The 12,845-nt window shown below is 32.0% G+C and overlaps 1 protein-coding gene across 1 annotated transcript; it reads left to right on the top strand.

Annotated features, from left to right (window-relative positions):
* Positions 1–5,805: 5,805 nt before the first annotated feature.
* LOC120088680 (BEL1-like homeodomain protein 2) lies at positions 5,806–12,603 on the top strand. The gene is made up of 5 exons (XM_039046100.2): positions 5,806–6,039; positions 6,163–7,261; positions 7,714–8,102; positions 9,351–9,411; positions 11,804–12,603. Exons 2-5 carry the CDS (start codon positions 6,269–6,271, stop codon positions 12,368–12,370), a joined length of 2,010 nt encoding a protein of 669 aa, XP_038902028.2. The 5' UTR covers positions 5,806–6,039; positions 6,163–6,268; the 3' UTR covers positions 12,371–12,603.
* Positions 12,604–12,845: the final 242 nt, after the last annotated feature.

Raw genomic sequence — 12,845 nt, 5'->3', positions numbered from 1 at the left:
GAGCGGGAGTGTCCTATACGAAGAGTTTGTATAAGACCGGACCACGATATGATTCGTCTCTTTATATAACGCCGTTGATACTTAAGACTTACATCTCACCTAAACGACCATAGGCGATATGACCTTAATCCTGAGTGTTTTGGAAACTCTTGGCTTTGAGGACGGTCCTTTGATTAGTATGGGTGAGAGTGGCTAGATTGCCAACTCAATAAGCCTACCTTTTTGGGAATTTTTCTAATTTGGGAGCTGGGAACTCAGTTACACAAGATGGAATTCACTCCTTCCCTAAAGCAGAAGTAAGTAGATAGATTGCTCCCTTAAGGACTGATTCCGAGTCTTGAAACATAATGGCCATAGCTTCTCTTTGGAAGAGATGATTCAGTCATAGTAAGACTATGACTTATATTCATTAGAGGGATCAGTGGTACTTAAGGAGTTAGATGTAACTACAGGGGCATAATGGTAAATTAATCCAACTGTACTTACGAGTGATCTATGAAGGGTTATCGCACTCTTGATTGGTTGATATGGTCACAAAATATATATTTAGTGAGGAGAGTGTAGCTGTCGGTCTTTAGTGGAGTGTCCGAAAGTTAACGGATGGTGGATTCCGTGACTAAAGAATTTAGTCAGTTATTCACGTACCATTGAAGCTTCAAGCTACATGTTCATAAGGTCCCCTTAGTAGCTAAATGGATTCAAGTTGAGAATCAATTCTTCGGGTTGATTTGAAATGTTCAAATTGACAAGAGGAAATTCAATTATATATGATATAATTGGTGTGATGTATGAGATACATCAAGTGGAGGATTAATGTAAATATGATTTACATTAAGTACCATAAAATAGAAAAAGAACTATGGTTTATATGTTTCATGAGATGAAATATTAAAACTATAGGTTATAAATATAATATGGTAAGTTGGTTATCATATTTATTTATAATAATATTAATTATTTGATAATTATCTTTTTTCCTCTAATAACCAATTGAGTGGGAGGTTATTGAGGCTTTTATGGTAACTGTGAGATAAAAGAAAAATTTTTTCCTAAAATTAAAGAGTTTACTCAATTCGGAAAGAAACTAACGGACAAGGCTATCGAGTGAAATCATTTCACTAAGCGATAGCTCATATAGAGGCTAAATGATCGTGGAGTGTCCCTATACGATAGTTCACTCAGCTGGTCATAGCTAACCGATCGCAGGGCATTGTCCATACAATAGGATATTATCTTCTATACGATAGACTATGTCATCTCTTACTTGCTCAATCGTCTATACGATTGTTGTTCCTCCAGTCTCTTCCTCTAACCAAGTTCATACAGAGCCCACAACTCCTGTATTGTCACACCAAGAATACTAAGGTAACCATTGTGGTAGTGTCCCCACGCAACTCGATTAAGTTCGAGGTTTTGGAGGCCGTTCGTTAGGTTCGTGATCTTTGAGATTGTTGGGTTCGTGTTCGTTGTTGATCGTGTTGTGTTGCGGTCGTTGTGTTCAAGCATTTGTGTATTGCTGTCTTGGAGACTATTCGAGCGTTCGGGATTGAGGGAATTTGAAGAATGAGTCTTCAAAGGTATGATACTTTATTCTTTGATTATCTGTAAGCATACTGTAATTTCTAGTTGTTGCATGACCATTTAGTTGTTGTTTCTTGACTGTAATTGTTAGTGTTCAATTTCGAATGGAATTTGGAACGATTCTTCCGCTGCTCATGAAAATCCCCATGTTTGATTTCCTTCAATTTGTTGATTAGAAAAGATGCAAGTGACCTATTAAAAAAACAAAACAGAACAATCTTGTTACCAATGTAGTACTTAGCCAATAGGCTTTGGACTAAGTTTTTCTTTATATGTTCAATTTGGGTCCAAGTACAACAGAATTTAGCATGTTTTACCTTGGTACAAATTTACACATGCACACATTGTCTTATCCACCAATTAATGTAATGTAAGTGTAATATTCGGATTTATATTTCATTTTGTAATGTTTATAATGGAGACTAAATTTGAGAAGTGTCAATTTTTATTCTAAACTATCAATTTCACTAGATTTCCCCCTAAAATTTAAGTGAATGTTCCAGATTCAATCTTGAGCTTAAAAAATATATTGTAAATTTTGCATTAATCCAATTAAAATATGTACAATACTTGATATGATTGAAAAAAGTGGATGAATTAATATATATTGAACAAAGGCTGAATAATTGGAACATTTTATCTAAATCTCACATTCAATATGATAAAATTAAAAGTCAAGACTAAAAATTGATATACATCCTCACACAACTTATTATCAGTAAAAAAAAAAAAAAAAAAAATTGAAAATTTCCATTTTGTATGTCTAATTTTATGACATTAAATGTTTATTGTACTATAAAAATAAATTAAAGAGAAAAGTACATGAGAAATTGAGCTGGTTGAAATGTCACATATCAATCCGGTTTGCAGTTGGAAACTAAAGTAGTTTTGATCTTCTTCTTGATTTGGGTTTGGTTGTACAGCTTCAAATATATCTCAACTTTTTTTTCTTTTTCTTTTTTAATATCTTTTCTTTATTTTTAAGAAACCTCATTTTTTTTCCTTCAGTTGAGTTTATTCCCTCTTTTTTCTATATAACTAAAGTTTAATTATAGATAATTGTTTGTAACACAAAACAGGAAAAGTTTTTCTTTTCTTGCTCAACATCATGTCTACACTTTGGCAACCTTCATTCTACTAAAAATGTAATAGATCATTGGAAATTAAAAAAAAAAAAAAAAAAAAAAAAAAAAGAAGTCCCATTTGATTAATTTTGATGTTGTTTACTTGTATTCAGCATTTGTATTGACACATAGACCCCACATTCAAATTTATAATGAAATAACGCAATTTGATTAACGTATAAAGAGTACTCAATCCGATTGCACCTGAGAATTATGTCTCATCGTTATCGTTACCGTTGTAGTTATTGTTATGACTATCATTGTTGTTACTATTATAGCTGAAAAATTATTGATTTTGACATCTTTACTATTACCGTTATCTTTATCGTTGTTGCTTGACCTCAGAGGTAGAGGTAACGGTAACGGTAACGGTAACAGTAAATTTGACAAAATTCATAATTTTAAGTAAATGCGATCAAAATCAATCCAATTATGTTTGCGATTGAAGCCCATTACAATTGATCCATCAAAGAAATTTCAGTACTATTATACTCATTTTTATTATGGCTTAGTAAATGTGACCGTTATGTAAATGACAAAATACCAAAATATTCGTGGACTCATCATATTTAGTCTAAATAGTATTCTTATTACTTTTTTAAGTAATATCTGCAAAACATTTTTCTTCTCAGATGATATTATTCAACTACGAATCCATCAATTCAAAATGTGTAATAGTAAACATAACTTAATTTATAAAATTAATTTATAAAATTTGCAAAGGAAAAGAATCCTTTAGATTTAATATCCTACGAGTTTTCTTAACATAAGAATATTGTAGAATCAGATAAATTGTTCTGTAGTCAAGATGTGCATAGATTGACCTTGAGACTCATGATAAAAAAAAAAAAAAAAATCCTTCGACCTTGATGTGTTGTCTATTAAACTCTTGTAGTATACATATACGCTTAATAACAACTCATGTAATATAAATCCTAAATATTAGGGTGGGAATTCAAAATTTTGGCTAATAAAAAAATGTTATGGATGATTTTAATAAGTTGGCTAGGTTTTATTTATTTATTTATTTATTTTATTCAAGTAAGTGAGAAAATTTTAAATCCTCCAATTTTTTGGGAGGTAAGAGGGTAATTATAATTTGTTGAAAAAAGGGCTGGAAAATTAGGGTGTAGGACGAGGGCAAATTGGTCATGTAAAAATTTGAATAGTACAAAACCACAAAACGGTTACGTGTGGCTTTCACGCCATACATGTCACAGGGAAGAACCTAACAATGCAATTTCACCCCAATTCTTGGCACGTGCCACATATCCCCCACGCGTGCGACAAAACGTCCCCAAACGTTAATTAATTAATTAATTAATTTTCGTTGCTACAATCCCTTTTTGAGTTTTGTCTCTCTCCGGGGCTGCTAATTATTCTCCCTGAAATTACTCCTTTACCCTCCTGTTGAAACCAGGGGTTTAATAATTGTGGAGGGCTTTACTGACATTTCAGAAGTCCGATCATTGAGGTGACCTTCTACTATCCTTATCTCTTGTAAGTTATTCGTTTCTGTGTTTTGTCCAAAGGACTGCGCCCCCAAAATAATAAATAAATAAAACAACGTTAAAAAAATATATTTTTTTTCATAATTACCTCTCAATTTTCATAAAAGTAATAATTTAATATATCAATTTTAGCTGATAATAATTTAATCTTTACACCATCAAATTTATAACAATTTATTTTCTGAACTTTAATAAGTAGTGATTCAATCTTGATACTTTACAATTTATAACGATTTAGTCACGGCAGTAAAAAAAATATTAATATGATTTAATAAAATTTCTCTTAGGTAAAGATTGATAAACTTATTGGAAATCAAATTTATTGATAAACTATAAGACTAAGTCACTACGTAATAAAAATTGACAATTAACTTTAATGAAATTTTTCATGATAGAGACTAAATCGTTACATATTGTAAAGTGTATAAATTAAATTGTTACTTAATAAGTATTAGAGTTGTTTTCAAATAAAGAAAAATGAATCAACTTATTTACAAATATAGCAAAATGTCACTATTTATCAGTAATAGACCATGATAAACTATAGAAGTTTATCATGGGTCTATCATTGATAGACAGTAATGTTTTTCTATACTAGAAAATATTTTTAGTAGTTTTACCATTTAAAACAATTACCCTAAATTTTAATATTAAATTGTTACAAATTGAAATTACAAATACTAAATCATTACCAATCATTACCAAATAAACACGTAACTAAGGCCATGTTTTCCAATCCATAATGAAAGTTGGTGTAATCATGAAGAGATTTTATTGATAGATCAATCATAATGGGGTCATAATTACAAACATACTTGGATTGTTTTTATCATGTTTACCTAACATTAGGAATCTGTAACATAATTGTCACCGTTACCGTTAACGTTATCATTTTCCATTACAATTTAGGGTCAAACTAGTAATGGTAACGATAATGGTTGACAAATTTATAATCTTCATGTTGTAACCTTAATAACAATGGTAACAATAATAATATTGACATAATTTTTAAATGCAATTGAATTGAACACTTTCTACTCGTCAATCAATTTGCATTTTTCTTATAGATTTGAAAGTAGATCTCATATGTCAATATGGATATAGAATACAAGTAAACAATTCAAAATATAATTAAATAGGATCTACTTTTTAGATTATTATTGATTTAATACGTTTCTATTGAGATAAACATGACTAAATTGTTTCTTTTATGTAACGTGAAAATGAAAAGTGTTCTTTTATTTTAACCCAAACATATTTTATGATATAACCTCATTTAGTAACGTGTGTCGTTTGTTAAATTGCAAAGGACGAAAAGTTGGGAGGGTATTTTGGTGAAAGCATCACACTATTTTTTTAATATTTTAAATAAATAAAAAAATAGGAGTGTCCAATGGAGATAAAATTAGAAACAATGAAGAAATAAAGTAAAAGGAATATAATAGAAAGGCATTCTCTTTCCTTATTTCTTTCTGATTTGTGTCTTCAAGAGTGTTGGTTTGTTTGAGAGGGATATCAGTGTTAAAGCCTGTCTCCATTTTTTATTTTTTATTTATATATATATATATATATATATATATATAAAAATTGTATAGAGGTTGAAGCTGCAACTCTCCTTTTCCAGAAGGCGATTTGCAGCCCTAAAAAGAAAAAGGAAAAAAAAAAAAAAAAGAAAGAGCGAAAGAGAAAGAAAGAGACGAGAGATAGAACGACAACACAAAGGGAAAAAAAGAAAGAGAAATTAGAAGAATTGAAGAACAACCCCTTTCAATTCCAATTCCACTCTATCGAAAATGATACCCCAAGTCCTTTGCTTCAAACAGGTATCTTTTTTTTTTTTTTTTTTTGGCGAAAAGTTTGAATTTTTAAGCTATTTTTTTGGATAATTACCGGAAATTAATTTGTGGGTGTTGGTTGTTTTTTGTTTTGGTGAATCGAATTTGTAGTGAATTGATCGGTGGGAAATTTTAGTGTAAAGGAATTATGAAATTTTGATGATATGGGAATTATAGCAAAATTTCAGTGATTCCAGCACTATATAATTGTGATTCTATGTCACAACAAGACTACCAACAAGGTGCGGCGGCGGCGGCAGGTTTCTTCACGCCTTTTACCAATGGCTTTGATAGATCCTCCACACCCCTCCAAGACTCTCAACAACATTACCAACACATAACCCACCAGATCCGTAAAGAGAAGCTCCGCCTCCAAGGCTTCGACGCGCCGCCACATCATCCACCGTCGTTAATCGGAATTGACGATGACGATGACAACGACCAATCCGCTGTCCACCACGTCTACGACTCTGCTGGAATTTTATCCGAAATGTTCAATTTTCCTCCGCCTGCGCTGCCGCCACCACCGCCGCCGCCACCGCAAACCGACTGGTACGGTAACCGGCAAACAATCAACGCTACCGACTCGGCGGTCGCCATGCAGCTTTTTCTAATGAACCCGAATCCTCGGTCGCCGTCTCCACCACCGCCACCGTCGACACTCCACATGCTTCTTCCAAACCCTTCTTCAGGAGGGTCTTTTGGACAATTCACATGGGGGGTGGTTCCGGAACAAGAAGCAGGAGACCGTTCTTCTTCAAACCCTAACGTAGGCCGTCTTTCATTGTCATTATCATCGTCTTTGGAAGCTGCAAAAGCGGAGGAATTGAGAATGGGTGACAGTACAAACGGGTTACTTTATCAGCACCACCATCACCCGCAACATGTTCATGTCGGAATTGGGTCCTCCAATCCACTGGGAGTTGTCAACTTATTGAGAAACTCAAAATATGTCAAAGCTGCACAAGAATTATTAGAGGAATTTTGTAGCGTTGGAAGAGGTCAGTTTAAGAAAAACAATAATCATGATAACAAATTTAATAATAAATCAAATTTGCCCTCCAACTCCAATTCCCACGGCGGCAGCGGCGGCGGTGACGGTGCCGGAGTTTCTTCCTCCTCTACAAAGGATCATCAGCCAGCTTTGTCAGCAGCTGATAGAATTGAACATCAAAGGAGGAAAGTCAAATTGTTATCTATGCTTGATGAGGCATGTAATCTCTTTTTCTTATTCTTTTTACACTTTATATTTTTTGCTTATTATTTTGGAATTTTCTACATGATCCGGCCGGATTTTAATTAAATACATTCGTGTTTTTTAAAATCCAAGGAAAGCCGGCCGATTTTCATGGGACGACCAAGTTGGTGATGCACTACCAACTTTTTCATTCTTTTTGTATAAAATTGTGCCGTGATTCAAGAATTTTCTTTTGTTTAAATATATTGTTGCTCTTTTGTGTTTATAAATTCACCATAGATTGTTGTTTTCTTGTGTATAAGGAAAAAAAAAAAAATTAAAAACACGAGGACTATTTCTTGTTTAGATGGGGAGGGGGGGAATTGTATAATATAAGCATTATTATCTAGTACACCTATTGAATTTGTTGTCCTTTTTTAAGTACTATTATATATTGATATTGATATGGTTATGAGAAAATTTAGGTGGATCGAAGATACAACCATTACTGCGAGCAGATGCAAATGGTGGTGAATTCATTCGACGAGATGATGGGGTTTGGAGCGGCGGTGCCATACACAGCATTGGCGCAAAAGGCAATGTCAAGACATTTCAGATGTCTAAAGGATGCTATATCAGTGCAGTTGAAACATAGTTGCGAGATGTTGGGAGAGAAAGATGGGGGTGGAAGAGCCTCAGGAATAACAAAGGGAGAGACTCCGAGACTTAAGCTCTTAGAGCAAAGCCTTAGGCAACAACGAGCTTTCCACCAAATGGGCATTATGGAACAAGAAGCTTGGCGTCCCCAACGCGGTTTACCCGAACGCTCTGTCAACATCTTGCGAGCTTGGCTCTTTGAGCATTTCCTTCACCCGTGCGTATCTTTCTTACTTTCACCTATTAATTTAAGCTTTTTAGTTTTAGTCCTAATTCTATATCACATTCTTATAAGTAACTGTTAAATCATTGATTGATCCAAAAGTTTAATACATGTTTGGGAGTGATTTTGAAATTGTTAAAATGGATTTTGTCACAATTTAAATCACTTTGAAATACGTCTTTAATTTAATCACTCAAAATTAATCTAATATTTAATTGTACAGTTGAAATGCAATTTTCATTTCATCAAAATTTGTTTTGAATCATTAAGCCCATGTTTCGTAACGATTTTAAAAATGAAAAAAAAAAAACTTATTTTAACAATTTTAGTTATACTCCCAAACATGCCCTTAAGTTAATGGATGAAGGTAAATTTAATATTATATCAATACTCTAACACTACTTCTCAACTTATGGATTAAACTTATGTAGAAGATCCAATTAGTGTAAATCAATGTTGATTGGGAAAGAAATAACATTGTAGGGGTAGTTTGAACATATGTCGTCTCTTAAACCTTTTGTTCTGAAATCACCAATTGACTTGTTAAATTTATCTTCATCTATCTTTTTTTAGATCAATCAGTAATTTAACAAGGGTGGTGGAGATGGAATATGGGATGTTTGAAGTAGGGTAAAGTCGATCCCTTTCGGATATTAATTAACATTTGATTGATTAGATTTCATGTTAAATTTGAAGTTCAGAGATATTGAGTACTTTGAGGAGGTATATGATGTATAGGTGGATAGAGTAAAATTAAAGGTATAGTAGGGAATTATAATTAGACCATGAAAGAGAAATAAAAAGAGGACATCATTAATTAGTCAACTTAAGGAGTAATGAGTGTAAGTGATTAGCAAAGAAAGCTGGAAAATTAAAGAAAGGAAAGAAAAACAGTGATACACTGTCCTAGGATGTCAAAATTGGTCAGCTAAAAAGCTGTCTGAAAAACAAAAAAGTAAACCTAGTGAGTGAGTAGTGAGTGAGCTTCATTAAAAACTCTCAAGCCAAGAAGATGATGATGATGATGATGAAAATGATAGAAGAAAATAGCTGAAACTTGTTGAAATTACCAACTCCAACCATTTTCTTTTCTTTTCTTTTTTTATGTAATCAATAATTGGAGTAGCTCCTCCAAATCTTGTCTTAGATTTTGACACAACAAAACCAAACATTTTTATAGTAAAAACAACCTCAAATTGTTACCTCCTTAAATTTCTGTTTTTATGTTTTTCTTTCTCTCAGATACCCTAGCGATGCTGATAAACATTTGTTGGCTAGGCAGACTGGTTTGTCAAGAAATCAGGTTACTAAATTACATTCCATTTATCCCTACTCTTGTTTTATTTTAGAGTAATTATTTTAAATAACAAAACTACTAAAATTTTTGAAAATATCAATCTAAAATTATAATAAATATATATTTAATATAGGTCTATCTTAGCAGACATTTTACTATATTTAGAAAAAAAAAATCTTTATTTTTATTTATTTATTGGTGTTTGTGTCTGGACCTTGGATTCTTTATTGACGTACCACAAAAACAAAAATTCTGATAAAATGTTGAAGAGTAATAAATGTCCAGCACTAAGTACACTAGTTACAAACATACATGCATCATCTCTATCTTGTTTTTTTTTTTTAAGAAAAAAAAATTGGTTTTTTTTTTTTTCTCTTTTCAATTTCAGATAATAATAATCCAACCACACGATAAGAAATCATTATGACACTGTATAGATTGGTAGTAAGACAGAAATAATATTAATAGTAACAAAACAAAAGAATATTTTACTGTTAAAAACAAGCTTCCATTTCACTGTTAAATTAACCGTCTCCCTACTATCAGGTTTCCCCATGTTGGATCCTGTTTTAATTTTGCTTACATCTCTTTGTTTCACTACCTACAAACATCCATGTTTGTTTTCTTTTTCTTGTTCATGTTTTTATTTTTTAAAAAATATTAAAATATCATTTCAATCTCTAATATAAAAATCACTACTACTAGTTTATTATTGTTTTTTATAAAGATTTTTTCTTTTTGTTACTTATATTGAAAAATATATTTACCGATTATATTTTCTTATACAAAAATTATTATTATTATTTAACCAATTTGATGAAAAATAATGTTGAGAGACTAAATTTAAGATTTATTAAAAATATGGAGACTAATAAATCCATATAAGGAAATACTAGTTTTCAGGATATATATGATAAGCGTGCTCTACGAATGTATGAATCTAATAGTGATATTTTGGTGTAACTTCTGTGATCTTATTATTTTTTAATTTTTTGTTAAAAAATACATAGACTAAAATTGGATGATGGTTGAAAATATAAAAACTAAAAAGTTCTAAGTATAGAAATCAAAATAATATTTTAACAAAAAAAACAATCATAACAGTCGTTTAGTAAAAGGAAGGGTTTTATATACTTGCAATTTTCTTTATTTAATAATATATACTTAAAAAAATCATCGCGAAAATTGTTAATGAATTGTTATATGGTAAGGAGTTGTAGCTTTCAAAAATCCATTAGTACGAATTGAAAAGTAAAAGCAAAAGTAGTAGAGAGTGTTATAATAAGCAAACAAGACGAACTTTTAAACAAAAATAAAAACTAAAAGAAAAAAAAAAATGTCAGTTAACAAAAGGGAAGAGATCAAAACCCTTTATGATAGTGTACTATACCCTCTTTGTTCTACATTTTGTAGAAATTAATTTTTTAATAAAAAAAATTAAAAGCATATGCATGGGATAATAATATTTATATATATATATATATAAAGAGTGGAGTGTGTTGGGTTTGCATTAATGGGAGTTGTGTACAGTAAAGTCTTCAGCTTTAATTTACTTGTGAAATGGTTGAATCGGAAAACCTGTTTAAAAAAAAAAAGTTATTTGTTTTGATTGTCAGAGACTGTGTATTTTGTCATCGGCATTCAGCAGCAGTCAGCAGCTGTTACTTTGCTGCTGCTGTTGCTGCTTCCTGCTCTTTCTGCCATTATTATGTTCTAAAAGGTGGCTGATTAAGACACCAATTTCCCTTTTCCTTTCCCTCTAAATTTCCATCTTTCTCTCTCCCTTTCTTTTTTAACTTGGAGTAGTAAATATATATATATATATATGTTCTCATGAGGCTTATGACACTACAACTCTAGAATGTTACATACACATTCCTATCTATGCTTATTTAGATTATTTAATTTAGAAAACAATAATACTTTGATGCATCTTAGGTAACACATATTTTCATGCATTTCATTAAATTGTTCAATCACAATTTGTCATGTGACAAATTCTTCTTACTTCTTTTTCTATAAGTGTGATGCATTAAGATAGATGATGAGCAAATCTTTGTGTACTAATCATCTCAAAGTCTTTATATATTAATCATCTCAAAGTTAGAGATTCAATTCTCCTATCCTTATAAAAAAAATAATAATTTATACAAAATTATTAAATACTAGAAACTTTTAAACTAATAAATAAAAACAATAGTGTAATTAAATCCAAATTTAAAGTTGAAAATGTGTATGAATTTTGGGTATTTTTATTTCAGTTTTCAAAGAATTAACAAAAAAAAGGGGGGGTTTTAGAGTGTGAAGTTTTGTATGATGTGCAAGTGCATTGAGTGGGGTTTTTTGTTTTCTTGTAATTTGGTATTGAAAGTGACGAAATGAATGATTTATTTTGCAGGTATCAAACTGGTTCATTAATGCCAGGGTTCGATTGTGGAAACCCATGGTGGAAGAAATGTACCAACAAGAAGCCAAAGAAGATGATGATATTGATAATAATACAGATGAAGAACACACACCAACCAACCCTCAACAAATCACCACTAATAATCCCCTTTCACAAACTCCAACCCCGCCCCCGCCGCCTTCCTCCGCCGCTCCTCCACCCCCCTCCGCCGCCTCTCCACCCACAAGACCCCTCCACACTTCCTCCCAAAACCAACACTATTCCTCTTCCTCCTCCGTCGCCACCACCGCAACCCAGGTGGGTCACTGCTTTCCGGCCACCCATTATGACCCAGACCTGCAGGACACGTGTCGCCGTGTCAGCGTTCTCGCTGCACCTGATCTTCAATTCGGGACCACAAACTCTTCTGCCACGTCTGACATCCCCGGGCCCACCACGCTCATAAGGTTCGGGACCACCGCCGGTGACGTGTCGCTCACACTAGGTTTACGCCATGCCGGGAATATCCCCGATAAAACCTCTCCTTTCTCTCTCAGATCCGAGTTTGGAGGCTGTTAAATTTTTATTAAATTTCACCATCCCAATATTTATAATTTAATATAGACATAGTTTAAAGTTTAAACACCACTTTTTTCTTTTCTTTTCTTTTCTCTTATATATATTTAAGAAGAAAAAAAAAACAAGTGAAAATAATCATTTTTAATTTCCTGAGTTTTTTATTTTCCCAATTCAGTCATTTTATTAAGGAATTTTACGTGGTGGCATATATTAATTAAATACATGTTCATATATGTATGTCTCTCTCCCTCTCCACTATTGATTGTTGTGCTTTTTAATTAGAGAGATTATTAGCTATCTATTTTCATCTATTGTTGAGTATTTTTTTTCAAGGAAATTCTTTTTTCTAAACATTGGTTAAATTAATGAAGCCAATAAAAGTAGTAAAGGAAATTGATGTATTTATCAAGTTTGATTATAGAACCATTAATTACTCTTTTTTACCCTATTCTAATTAATATGAAACGATGGAATA

The sequence above is a fragment of the Benincasa hispida genome, chromosome 10 (genome assembly GCF_027475165.1).
Source record: "Benincasa hispida cultivar pf3 chromosome 10, pf3_genome.v1.1, whole genome shotgun sequence".
In the NCBI taxonomy this organism is placed as follows: domain Eukaryota; kingdom Viridiplantae; phylum Streptophyta; class Magnoliopsida; order Cucurbitales; family Cucurbitaceae; genus Benincasa; species Benincasa hispida.
Note: the sequence above shows the minus strand (reverse complement) of the source record. Positions and strands in the feature narration are given on the sequence as shown.

Bases quoted from the DNA above. Each gene is read 5' to 3' on its own strand.
- LOC120088680 (XM_039046100.2), top strand. From the start codon at position 6,269: ATGTCACAACAAGACTACCAACAAGGTGCGGCGGCGGCGGCAGGTTTC. The intron at 7,262-7,713 runs GCATGTAATCTC...GAGAAAATTTAG, and splicing joins TGTTATCTATGCTTGATGAG to GTGGATCGAAGATACAACCA. The intron at 9,412-11,803 runs GTTACTAAATTA...TTTATTTTGCAG, and splicing joins CTGGTTTGTCAAGAAATCAG to GTATCAAACTGGTTCATTAA.